The sequence below is a fragment of the Molothrus ater genome, chromosome 18 (assembly GCF_012460135.2).
Source record: "Molothrus ater isolate BHLD 08-10-18 breed brown headed cowbird chromosome 18, BPBGC_Mater_1.1, whole genome shotgun sequence".
Lineage (NCBI taxonomy): Eukaryota > Metazoa > Chordata > Aves > Passeriformes > Icteridae > Molothrus > Molothrus ater.
The window spans coordinates 12,129,303-12,142,231 of NC_050495.2; the positions used below are offsets into that span (position 1 = coordinate 12,129,303).

At 47.9% G+C, this 12,929-nt stretch overlaps 1 protein-coding gene across 1 annotated transcript; it reads right to left on the reverse strand.

Annotated features, from left to right (window-relative positions):
• Positions 1-1,491: 1,491 nt before the first annotated feature.
• On the reverse strand, positions 1,492-12,637 carry SMARCB1 (SWI/SNF related, matrix associated, actin dependent regulator of chromatin, subfamily b, member 1). The gene is made up of 10 exons (XM_036393265.2): positions 12,485-12,637; positions 10,781-10,892; positions 10,106-10,135; positions 9,495-9,624; positions 8,771-8,908; positions 7,968-8,095; positions 7,314-7,480; positions 6,691-6,881; positions 2,770-2,901; positions 1,492-1,859 (listed from the first exon to the last, which is right to left on the reverse strand). The coding sequence occupies exons 1-10, from the start codon at positions 12,575-12,577 to the stop codon at positions 1,820-1,822; spliced, it is 1,161 nt and encodes a 386-aa protein (XP_036249158.1). The 5' UTR covers positions 12,578-12,637; the 3' UTR covers positions 1,492-1,819.
• Between the last annotated feature and the right edge of the window lie 292 nt (positions 12,638-12,929).

Below are 12,929 nucleotides of genomic sequence, written 5' to 3' on the forward strand. Positions count from 1 at the left end.
AGCTGGCTGAAGTTCCCATCTTTCTGGACTTGGTCCTTGACTGTCCTGCTGTGTCCCTGCTGCTTTGAGGAACAATTTGTACAACCTCTCTGGCCTTGAGAAGCAGAAAGGTGCTGCAGTCCTTGTGTGCCTGCACCTCATTGTGAACTTGGGGATTAGTAATCACTAACTTCACTTAGCAATTAAAAAAACTGCAGCACAGATGCTAATTTACAGCAGTTTCACACTTATTTTAGTCAAATTCCCTGAAGAGGCTGCTGGCAGAAGTCCCCAGTCATATAACAAAGGAAGGCTCAAGTGTTCTCAAGAAGGCTCAGAGTTTTTATGTCCATGAGCCAAAACATGTTTTTACATGGGAGGCTAAGATGAAGCAGCAATCCCAGCCAGGGTTTGTCCTCCCTGCTCAAATAACCTTTCAACCTCTCTAATATGAAGTCATGCATGGAGTACCACTCTGGCACAGGAGCCTAGGATAAGACTGAATAATATTCTTACTAAATTGCAAGTTTTCAGTTTCTGCAGACTAACATCTGGAAAAAGTTCCCTCCCACCCAGGAATCAGAACTGTCTCTGTTATTACTCAAGTCTAAACATGATAAATTAAGACCAGAAAATGTTTTTTGACTGTGCTAGCAGGGTGGTTGGATCAGCAAGGATCATAAAACCTATGGCTTTATCATAACGAGCTGAAAATAACTGTCAGGCTGCCAGCAAAATCTGCCTTGCTTGCAAGACTCATCAGTTCTGGCAGTGAATGGTAGGAACTCTATCAAAGAGATGGGGTACCTCAACAGCAAGATAGATTCTAATTAGTTTGTAAGCAAGCTTGGATTTTTCTTTAAATCTCACTTCAATGGATTTTGGTTTTAAACTCCCTAGAGAAAGACAGGTTGTTTCTTGGCTTGCAAAATCCTGACACTGCAGTGCTAAGGGCATTCATAACACCCACTTTGCTTTGAGTGCTCTGTGCAGTGCAGCTGGCAGTGTTTGTGCTGGCAGTGACCACAGCAAAGGCACTGGCTGCAGAGAAGCTTCAGTCTCAGTGACTGGAGGCTTTACCTGCTGTACCAGTGCAGAGCCTGTGCTGTTTCCAGATGCAGTCTTCACAAAAACCAGGGCTGACCACACACCAGGCTGACATCTGACATAATGACTCTCAAATCTGTGATTTCAGTTAAACTGTTTTACCTTGTTGAGTAAACCAGCTGAACCCCCCCGAGGTCATTACAGACTGTGCCAAGTCTGGTAACAGACCAATCCTTAGAGAACTGTGTGCTGCTTCTAGTTCTAAATCTCCTCCTCACTTTCCCTGCACCAAAAGGTTTTGTGCTGTTGCACCTGTTGAATTAAAGCACCCAAGAAAAGTGAATGCCTGTGAGTGTTCAGCACAGTACCCAAAAGCATTAATATTAGGCCCTGGCACCCTCAGTTACCAGAACTGCACAAAACATGGTGACATTCACTGTTCATGCAAACTGACTGAACTCAGCCTACGTTGTATGCATTCCTTTTATTTAAAAAGTTGTCCTAGGAGTGCACATTGCACCTATACAAAAGAATCTTTCCACTGTCCACACACAGGTATAGAAGGGCTCCAGCACCTGCCACAGGTCCCAGCTGGGTCACGCTGCTCGCTCAGCGCCCTTGGGATGTGGCACTGGGGTGGAGGGGGGCAGAAGTCAGCAGTACTGGGAACTCGTGGCAAGTGGAATGTGTGTCCCCTTCAGAGACAGAAAGACCCCTGCCAATTCTAGATCCATCTGGGGAGAGGAATAGGGATAAAGTCTGTAGGAAGAGCACCAGTGTCACAACAGGAGAGTTACCAGGCTGGAGCAGTATTGGCCAAACGTCTCATGCGCCTGAGGGAGAGAGAGAGGTACAGTAAGTGCATGTTACAGACATGGGAGTCTGACCAAAACCAGTGCTTCTGGGGAGGCTGCACAGCTTTGCAGACAGGTTTATTCCTGCACAGAACTCCCCAGTCACCTGAGAGTGCCTCTGGTGATAAGGCAAGGACACTATTTTCACTAACAGCTGCTAGGGCACTTTTTCTTAACTTGGATTGAACTGACTGCTACTGTAAACTCTTCAGTCAGCCCCAGCTGATACACAAAATGACTGTGCTACTGTTAATCAGCAGTTAAAAAAACATCCTGAGAAAGAGCTGAGACAGTATATTTACTGTTTCCACAATGTATCTTTTGGAGAGATACAAGCCATTCCTTCATATCTGCCAGGAAGAAGTTCATCAAGTAGGTGCAAGCTCTCAACTGCTTGTCAAGCATCACTTTGCAGGTCTCTGGTGGGCAGAGCTTCTCCTGGAACCACACAGTGCTCCCCGTGCTGGCAAACAGGTGGGCATCACTCAGGCTAGAGCTGGGAGCTTGCCCATTGCTACATCAAACTGAACTTTACACTACATAAAAGGAAGCTTTGTGGCAGGATTCTCGGGAACATGACAGTGCATGAAATTCCAGTATGTTTGATTCATGCCTTCCTATACAAACAACTCCCCTGGACAAGCAAAGAGCCCAAGAAAAAAATGGGTTAAAAAAAGGGAAACTTTCTGCAAGCAGGAGATGGTAGAGCAGACATTTCAATGTTTGTGGAGGAAGGTGGTGACAGCTGAATGCCCTGAAGCTAAAGCTTCTGTTGTGAGCAAGGCTGACATCCTGCCAGTTAGCTCTCAGTAGGGAAAGACAAACATCAAAGCTTGGAGCTCCTGTCCAAGGGACAGGCCAAGGCAAGTGTCCAAAGCAGTGGCAGTACCTTGTGTTTCTGTCCTGGTCTCTGATCTTCTTCTCCATCTCAGCGTCTGTGAGGGTTTCCAGGAGAGGGCACCACTGGTCAGCGTCCCCCGTGTTGCGAATTGCGATCTCCACAGTGGGCAGAGGGTTCTCGCTGCAGGGCAGGGCACAGGGCAACAAAGCAACACCCATCAGTGGGCACAGAGCTCCCCCCTGGGTACCAGCCCAGGGACAAGCACAGGGACAGCACAGCATCACTGACAGTGTCTCAGGCTTCAGCATTCCTTCTTTGCTCTGCTTAGTACAGTCTGGTTCTCTGAAGTTCACCACAGGCTCCTGGTTACACCCTTGTGGAGCCTGAAGTTCCTGGGAAAGCAGCTACACCCATCTCCAGCCAGCACTGGAGAGGGATTTGTGCTGGACCTGCAATTCTTTCCCACACTGGCTGGCAGGGATGTGACAACCCCAAAAGGCACAGCTCCTCCCCGTCCATCAGTCCTGGGAGTGCTTCTCCCAGCACAGCCCAGGAGCTGGGACTGTTCCCAGGACTCCCTGTCCAGCCTGGCTGTGCTGCAGCTCTCACTTCCTAGCTGTGGTTTGCCTAGCACACCCCTGACAGCTCCTCCCTGGCAAAAATCTGCCTTTCTTGCAAGCCTGACACTGGAAAGAGCAGTCTTCTAGGACCTGCTGTGGCTAACAAGCAATGAAACACCAGGCTGTGCCCCAAATCACAAGATCTGTTCCTCAGAGATTCCTCTGCCCTGACCAGCTGTATTATCACATGCACAAAATATTTACTGCTTCACTAGCTGCTTTTCAGTAAAAGTCAACAGGAACTGACCAAGAGTAGCTTCCCAAATATTGACAGTGGAGCCGGAAGCCCAGCATAAATATAGAGGAGCCTTGGAATGTAAATGTTTGCTTTGAATTCTCAAAAGTGCCTCAGCCTGAGCTGCAGAAGTGTGTGTGTGAGAGGAGCCCTGGGACAGGTGTGCACACACATCCTGCCCCTTCCCCAGGGACGTGCACCCCTACACAGGATTTCAGCCCTCTCACTCCCTCAGGAAAGAACTCAAATGCTAATCATCATGGGAACACACAACATCTGCATCAAAGCTAATAATCTAAAATAACAAGTCTTCAAAGTAATTCTACCATGAAAAATTAATCCAGGCCTTTTGGTATCTGATCCAGGGAGGAAGCTTTAATCAAATCTACTTCCAGTACTGCTGCCATCCACTAAACAACACTTAAACCCAGGAATTTCATCTTAGTCCTAGAATGCCACACATTCCAGGCAAAATTAGATCTTAACTGGGGTTTTGTTAGTGATAGCATGATCTCTGCCTCACTATGCCTAACACTGAGCATTCACTGAATTAAACAGGGGATGGAAAGCTGGACTCATGCACAACCTAACTGCAAGGCAACTCAGATACCACATTTCTTTAGCAAAGAATCAGAGAGAAACTGAAAAATCCTTCCTCATCTCCCACCCTCTAGACTAAGACAGCTCCTCCTCCATTGTTTTTCCTGTTGAGGAGGAAAGTGCTGCTGCCAGGAATGGCTGAAAGGCACTGTCAGCTGCAGGGATCCCAGAAGAGCAGGGCACTGCCTCTGCTCAGGCTCCTGGCCTCAGGCAGTGTCAGGGGCACACCAGTGAAGCAGGGAGACATCATATTTTGGAAAGGTGACTCCTCAGGCACAAGGGTTGGTGTGTGGGAGAACCTGTGCCATCACTCAGGTCTCAAAGGCAACACTGGCTGTGAGGTGCTGTGTGCTGCCACCAGAAACACTCAGCACACAGGAGAGAACATCACAGCCCACACTGCCCCTGAAAATCCCACAGGCAGCAGCCACCTGTGTGCCTCCAGTCCTGCCCTGCCACTGCACTGCAGGCTCTCCTTGTTTTGCACAGAACAGCCCAGCTGAAAAAAGTGCCCTGGCTTTCATCAACTATAAGACAGTTTCACCTCTCCCTTAGATGATTAAGAGGCATATGACTTCTCAAAATCCCCAATCCCTTGAGATATTAAAGTTCTTTTGATACATCTAAAGCAGACCCTTTCCTTACATCAATGGAATGATTTTGGAGCAACCACCACTCCTGTGGTTTGGAAATTCAGGAACTAACCAACCACAGAACCCAAATATTATTAATCACTGTGAGGTTTCAAAAGTACTCCTTTGCTAGAAGAAAAAAGGGAAGAGGAGGACATGTTTGTACTATGACAAAAATAAACGAGGTTTCAATTAGGTGGTTTTTTCTCTCTGAACAGCTCATGTCTATGTACTTTGTTCTGGTGGGGTTCCTTTTTTAGCTTTTTCTTCTCCCTCTTGCAATACTGCCACAGTGTGAAGAAGGCCTGAAATCTGCCTGTCTGAACTGCCCCTAAGAGGAAGCACCCTTTGGTACCATGGCCCAACATATGTATTTAGAGACAATGGTGTGAAGCTGGCATTAACACGAGCCTGGGCAGCACTGACTAAAACCTTACTTGCTGCAAGTTCCAGGGACTGAGCAGAAGCAAAGGGAGAAATGAACCCCAATCCCAAGAGCCAACACATACACAGATTACTTTCTTGGATATCTGCAGTACATGGAGAAGCAGAGGCAGGAGGGAGAGACACTTCACAATGCAGACAGTGCTGCAGCACAAAATGTGTCAGGTTCTCACCTACCACCCTGCAAGTTCCCATCACTTCTCAGGGATCCCCACCCCACTGCTCTGTTGCTGTTGTTGGATGTAGTCCCAAGCCAAAACTGCAAGTATCAGTCCAAGGCTGTGGAGGGAAAGGTAGAAGGCACCTCCCACCTTCCAAGGGACATCAGCAGGATGGACACACACTCTAACAATTTAATTCAGAGTTAAATTCACATGTGTTAAAGGGTCCCTTTCCATTTTCTAATACAAATCACTCTGGGAATCACTTTAGAACCAGGCAGCTGCTGTGAAAGACTGGCAGGATGAAAACTATACCTAGAGGAAGCAGAGTGAGACCAGTGCAAGAGCAACTAGGCTAGAGCAGATCAGGGTCTATTTCTCATAGAAAGCTGACCAGACAGGAACCCTTTGGATGCAGCAGGAAGAAGGAGCAGAGCTCATGGCAGCAGCCAGCTTCTCCACAGCCTCCAGCTCCTCTTTGCTTACTCCCACTCCAGCTACTCCCTGTCCTCTGCCTGAGGTAGGACAGGGCTGAGGACATTTCCCTGCGCTGCTTCCTTGAATTGACCCCTACAAAACTGATGTCAACAGTACCATTCCCTCCTCTGCAAATACAGCATCTGCTAAACTCTTAAACTTCCTTGATTGTCACCATGACCCGAGGTCACCAAACCTCAGAGTGTACATTAAAGGACTGTTAGACCTGCAGACTCAGCACTGTGCTGTGGATAACATCAGTGCAGGAACTCACCACAGAATGCTGCACAGCACAACTGGAAGCCATTTAGGAGACAAATTACAAGGCTGACTAATGAAACCTGACAAGGCTGCATTCCAGCTGTGAGAAGGGCCTGTGATCAACCCACCTCTGCCATCAGTCTGGGTAGAGAGGTACAGTTTTCATCAGTCCAAGTTCAAACAACCAAAGTTTGAAACAGTGGATGGCCCAAGTTAGGCAAAGCCAACAAAACAAAAAATGTGTCTGGGGCTCATCATGACCTCACATTAGATGAGAGACTATCCCTGTTAATTAATTTTGTCAACAGAAGCTGACATTTCATCAATATTTAGTCCTGAAATATATTAGACCCATCAGGAAAAGATATTTAGGCACAACCACATAAAATTGTTAAGATGGACAGAATGGGTGCAAGCCATAAGGACTAATTTCAAACAAAACCTTCCTAATCAGGTCAGCTGTTTTCAGATGCATTGACACAAATGCCCATGAAGTACAAAGACCCCCAGAGCCAGACAAGGAGGTGGCAGTCCAGTACCTGAAGGCATAGGTCTTCTGGTGCCAGCTCAGCTGTCCCCGGATGCTGTAGGCAATAGTTGTGACAAACTCCCCGCCCAGGCCAAGCTCTGAGCACAGCTTCAAGGCAAACTTCTCTGGTGAGTTCTCCTTCTCTGACATGTCCCACTCAAACTGGTCTACGAGGGAGATGTTTCCTACATGGATGTTCAGCTGGAGAGAAGGGAAGACACAGGTTATTTGTTTCCACTTTCACAAAGGTTTGTCTAAGGTGATTGAACTGATGAGGCAGAGGCTGAAGAGAACAGAGCAGTAACTCCTCCTAGTTCATCTGCAGAGTTCCTTAACTGAAGTCTTCATTTCAGTAGCATGAAGACAACTCAGCATTGCTCACCAAGTTCTTCTAAAGGAAGATGGCAATGCTTTAACTAAACTATTTCACCATCTCAGAGGCTGGGCACATGGATGTTTAATCATCTATCACCTTAGTTCTGTTCCCAATACAAAGGACAAAGGGGAATCTGGTTGGAGGACTGGAATGAAAAGCTCCCTTGCTCTGAGAGAAGCTTTTGTACTCTTAGTCCCCTATACCATAACTGGAAACCCAAATGGTTCAGCTCTCATTCTGCTGCCTTCCTGTGTTACCTTAATAATAACTCGTTGGTCTGACTGATCCTCCAGGATGCTGTCAGTCGGGTAGGACTCGATCTGCTGTCGGATGGCAGATGCAATAGCAGGGACAAAGGTCAGAGGATTCAAATCCAGGTCATCACAAAGAATCTCCGAGAACATTTCTGGGGTCATCAGTTTTTCTGTTACAGAACAAGAATGAACACTGTAAACTTCCTTAGAAATTAATGTCTGCCACTTACAGAAAACACAAAATCCCACAGGGGGAGGTGACAAAGGGAATCCCAAATGCATTACCTTTTAAAAGCAAAAGGGTGTTTTGTAGCAGACACACTGATACAGGGACTTCCAGCCTTCTTTACCTGCTCCATGGTATCCAGACAGTGTGGCCACAGAAGCCACAGCCATTAACCTCAGCTAACAGAGCACTCTCAGACTACTGAGCTGATGAACTGGCTCAGGAAAATCTGCCAGTTAAACTCTTCAGACTACATGTGTCCAGGAATGCCTGCAACCCATGGAAGTGGCAGAGCATTTGCTAAGAGATGCAAGCACTGAATACAGTCCAGAGTGGGAGAGCTTTAAAGCTTTGTCTGTATGGGGCAAGGGCATTTGGTGATGGACACAGCTTTATCTCTCCAGCCTCAGCAAACTCTCCTTGCTACGTACCATTCATGTTCCACGTAAATGCATCTCGGAGTTTCTGCCCATCAATTTCCATATCGAGCCTGATTGGAACCAGAACCTCTGGCTGGGATGCATTCTCATGGATCACTGCTGGGTCATGGTCATCAAAGCTAAAGTGGAGAGCAGCAACACAGTATATACAACGAGCACATGACACATCTGGCATCCATAGAGGGAAGGCAACATTTGTTGGAAGCAATCCCCACACTCCAACTCCCTCATTGGTCTACAGACAGACTCCTCAAGGCAAGCTTACAGGGCTGTGGCAACTAATACCAGTTTATCACCTTTTATTACATCTATCATAACACACTCCTGCAAATAAAACAAGCAAGTTTTCTAGGATAAGATTTATCTTGGTTGCCTTAAGTTTTATAATGGAAAAAATGTTAGTCATGAGCTTCAGCAGCACTTTCCACAAAACAAACTAGATCAAAGTTACTGGTACATGTCAGTGAGAAGCAGCCTGTCCTTCACAAAGAGGGTCTGCAGGCTTCTCAAATGACAACTGCTCAGCAAATCAGCAGGAAATGGAAGGAACTCATCAGGAAAAGAATGAACCATTTTCCTGACAAAAGGAAAGTCTCCAGTCTGAGCCATGGATGGCTATTGTAACACAGAGCCTCAGGACACACAATTTAACTAAGAACATCCAAGTTAATGACCTGTAGGTCTTTTGTCAGCTGGGGATGAATCACAACATTCCATGAACTCATCAGTACTACCCTGGCAGCATGTCATCTTGGTAGCTATTCCCACTTTGCAGAAGCAGGAAGCTGTCTTACCACAGAGGGAATGTTCTCTTCTTATCCCTGCCCATGCGGTTCCTGTTGATGGTTGTTGAGCACGGCACAGCGTCCAGGTGATGAGAGCTGTTGGGCAGGGTTGGCACCCACTGGTTGTTCCTCTTTGCCTTCTGTTCTCTGAAGGAGAGTGGATGTTAACCTGCAGGCCCTCAGCACCACTGCTGCTGCTTAAGGAATGGTGTCATTTTTAACTTTAAGTGCTATTACGAGCTCCTGCTATTTTCTTCTGGGACCATCAACATTACTGTTCCACCAGGAATGTTTCACAACCCTCTCAGAAGGCCATCCTCCAGCTCACAAATATCCATCAGATATGAATCCAGGTGCACCTTTATAAATACTAGATTCATATTTGGATTTTCTGTCTATACTTTACAAAAGGACTGCTGAGAAATGCAAGGTCTCCAAAAGGCAGTATGTGCAGAGAGCATTCTGTAAAACATCTGTTACAGATGGAATGCAGTAATTGCAAAAGAAGTTGTATCAACAAACACTTAGATTTTTCTTCCTGTTTTATGTGGGCAGTAACCCAATCCTTACACTCTGGAGATCCCCATTTGCCCAGCACTGCAAATACTGAATGAAGACTGGCAAACAAGCCCTGCACAACAGCCTGGGCTTATGGAACTCCCCGTGCTTCCTGCCCCAGCTGACACCTTCCAGGCAGCTCTGTTCTGAGCCTGGCCTCACCAACACTGCTTACCTGAGGTAGGTAGGAGGTTCTGTGCTGATAGACACTGCCTTGTACTTCTCATCATTGCCATCCAAGATCTCTTCCACTTCAGAGGCCTTTAGCAGCGTCACGCTAGTGGCTAATGTTGTGTAGCCATGATCTATTACCAGGAAAGATGGCAATAATTAACAGGGAAAAGAGCTACAGAGCACTGTAGCATTAACAGGCTACATAGTGACAAACCCTGTCACTGCAGGAGGGACCAGCACAGAGATACAAGTGTCCTTTGGGCTTCATCTTCTTGTAGACATTTACAAGGCCCAGAAAACAATCAAGGCTCAGTGGACTTAAAGGTCAGAAATGGTGATGCAAGGATTGATAGAAAAGCTGTTAAAGACTTGGGAAAGGGGGAGAGAGCTCAGGACAGCTCTTGCTGAATGACAGAGACCATCTGCATTGGAGAGTTCTGCTAATGTTCTGAGAGGAGAGTTAGCCATGGGGCTGGGAGGCACAATTAGGGCGACCACAGACAGAGATCAGAGGAAGAGGATTAGACATTAATATTATTGCAATAGCACCAAAGGTCACAGTGGACATCCTTCCTCTAGCACAGCTAAGAATAACACACAGATGAGACTTACATCTTCGGGGACTGTGAGACCGCTGGTTTTCTGTTGGGGGAAAAAAGAAAGCAAGAGGTCAGCAGGATATTTGGAGGAAAGAGACATAAGCCCAGAGTAAACCATTCTTTTTATTATGCTTTAGTCTACAGAACATACAAGGAGTCATATCACTAAGAAATTTAACTGCTTGCTATTAGTCCCCCAACAAAAACAGTACCAATATTCTCCCTGTAGCAGTCACATCAGTAGCAACATACCACAAATTCTGGCAGGCACAAACATCTAGTCCCTGCAAGAAGCAAAGTTAAGCAAAGATGCACATCTTCAATGGGGCATCCTTGCAACACTCCTGCCTATTTGATGAGAGAGTCAAAGACATCTCTCTTAGTCTACAAAAAATCTCTTCTGAAATATTGTATCGATTTGGAGATGTGGCTTTTGCTTTGTGATGAATGCAGCCATGATGGATGTTTCCATTTCAGAACATTTTTGATCAGGTGCTATTTGGTGCCAGGCTGAGCCAGGAGCCACCAGAGCCACCAGAGCCACCATTGCAGGGTGCTCCATCACTGGGGCAATCTCAAGTGATTCACACAGCCCTTAAGGTGGACAAGCTTCTGAAGCACCAGGAAGAGTTTTTCAACACAAAAATGGTCAATAAACATTACTGGGAATGTTTACTCATCTTCTCACCATGTGAAGAGGCCACAATCTTCTTCCTTTCTTCCACAGTGGCCAGGCGCCTCCAGAGCGAGGGGTACCTCTTGTACAGGGAGCCCCGAAACATGCGCAAGTAGTTCCCCACCTGCCAGGAGAGAGGTGCACATGTGGCCTTTATTCCATTTTGGAGAGTTTTAGCAGAAGCTGGAAGAAATTCAGCTCTTTTTAGTGATAAGAAGGACCTCTCAATTGGGTGTTTTTGTTGGGTTTCTGTGCTGTGTTTGGCATCAAATAGCACCGCGATTTTTCTGGCAATACAGAAGACAAAATTTTTATCAGCAGTTATTTCACTGGTGCTATCTTACTTCACTAGATCCAAAAAAACTCCCATCCACTGATAATAGGAAATTTAATAGGAAAACACTCCATTCATTTGTATGTATTTTTGAACAACCTACCCCTTCTTTACTTCAGTTTCCAAATCAATGTGCAAGGCTCAGTTGGAGAATTAAACTAAACCAGATACCCAGCTCTCTGACACATTATTTTTATTTTGAACCTCCCCGTCATCTAGACATTATTTGACTACAGCAAGTGCCCAGAGACTTGTATTTTGTTTTAAACCCTTTGAACATTAAAAATGTGATTGCTGCCAATAGTCCTCTTTCAGATTTACTTACCATCTGTAAAGCAGTTCTCTTCCTCCTGCCATAAGATCCTCACCTGTGCTGAAAGCTACAGCAGGCCTTGCTGACCAACACAACCGTTTCTAGACTCTGAAATCAAACTTTTAGACTGCCAGGACACTGGAAGACTGTCACATAACAAGGTTTTTATTCCTTGTTTGAGAAGACTTTTTTTTTTTTATCTTAGATTTAGCTATATCTTTCACTCTACAGTGTTCCTCAACAGACAGAAATTAATGGTAGATAAAAAAGGCAACCTTTTTCCTTCTCCATGTACCTGGTATGGTAATCTCACAGCTCACCTAAATGCCGGTACAGTTTGCTTTCAAACTCTACATTTCACATGAGAGAGCGAGGGGTGTTTGGTCCCCGCTCAACCTACAGAGCTGGCAGTTAAACCTAGCCAATAGTCCTTTTTCTGCATCAAGCTGGGGGCTGTAACATTTTTTCCTGTTTTCAGCTGTTTCCCTGGTGCTAAAGGGCCAGTGTTTCTTGCTTGAATAAGGCTCTTTGTCAGAGAGGCTCAACGCCCTCCCAGCACGGGACAGCACAGTGCCAGCACAGACTCTGGGCTGCTGAAACTCTGCCCGCCGGTGTTTGCTGACCAGGCTGTGCACCAGGCAGAAGGAGCTGCACTGCCTGATTTTGGTGCTGTTCCTGAGCCTGAAGGCCCAGGTGTGCGATTCGCTGTCTCGCAGCATGCAAAATAATCCGAACCCCTAAACAAACGTGTACAGAAATTCTCGGTGATCGGGAGCGGGGCCTCAAGCTGCGATCAGGGAGGATCCACTCCCCACGTACCCGTGCGGATGCCGGGGCCGCCCTTATGGCAGCACTGGTCCCTCCCGTCCCCCAGCGCGGCCGAGGCCCTCGGGCAGCGCCCACCGGGGCACAGGGGACCCGCGGGGCCGGAGGGCCGCTGCCCCCACGCCAGGGTTCTCCTCCGCCCCTCGCCCGCCCTGAGCGCAGCCTCCCGCCATCCCCCGGCCCGGCCCGGCCCAGCCCCGCGTCCCCCGGCCCGGCCCGGGCCCGGCTCCCGCCCGGGCCGCACCTCGGAGCCGATCATGTAGAACTCGCCGTCCTCCTCCAGCTGGAACTTGACGGGCTTCTGCCCGAAGGTCTTGCTCAGCGCCATCATCATCATCGCGGCGGCGGGCGGGGGCGGCGGCGCCCGGAGAGCGGAGCGCGGCCCGGCGGCGGCGGCGGCGGGCGGAGCGCGGCCTAGTGCGGGCCCGCTGCGCGCATGCGGCGGGCGGGGCGAAGGAGGCACGGCCGGCACGGCAGGATGTAGAAAAAAGGCGGATTTTATTGTGGCGGGGCGGAACATAAATACACACGGGACACGGCACATCCCCAGCACCGTGCCGCCAGCCGGGCTTGGCTGGGAGGTGGAAGGGGAGGAGGCTGTTCGCAGCCCGGGGTGCTTGGCCTGAGGCTGGGCGGGCACGGCGGGTGTGCGGTACCAGCCCGGGGCGGCAACGGCGGTTCGGGAGCGA

Excerpts from the sequence above, each read along its gene's own strand:
- SMARCB1 (XM_036393265.2), bottom strand. The coding sequence starts at position 12,577 with ATGATGATGATGGCGCTGAGCAAGACCTTCGGGCAGAAGCCCGTCAAG. Across the intron at positions 8,096-8,770 it reads AAGAGAACATTCCCTCTGTG|CTTTGATGACCATGACCCAG; the intron begins GTAAGACAGCTT and ends TCTCCACTTTAG. Across the intron at positions 6,882-7,313 it reads ACCAACGAGTTATTATTAAG|CTGAACATCCATGTAGGAAA; the intron begins GTAACACAGGAA and ends CCTTCTCTCCAG.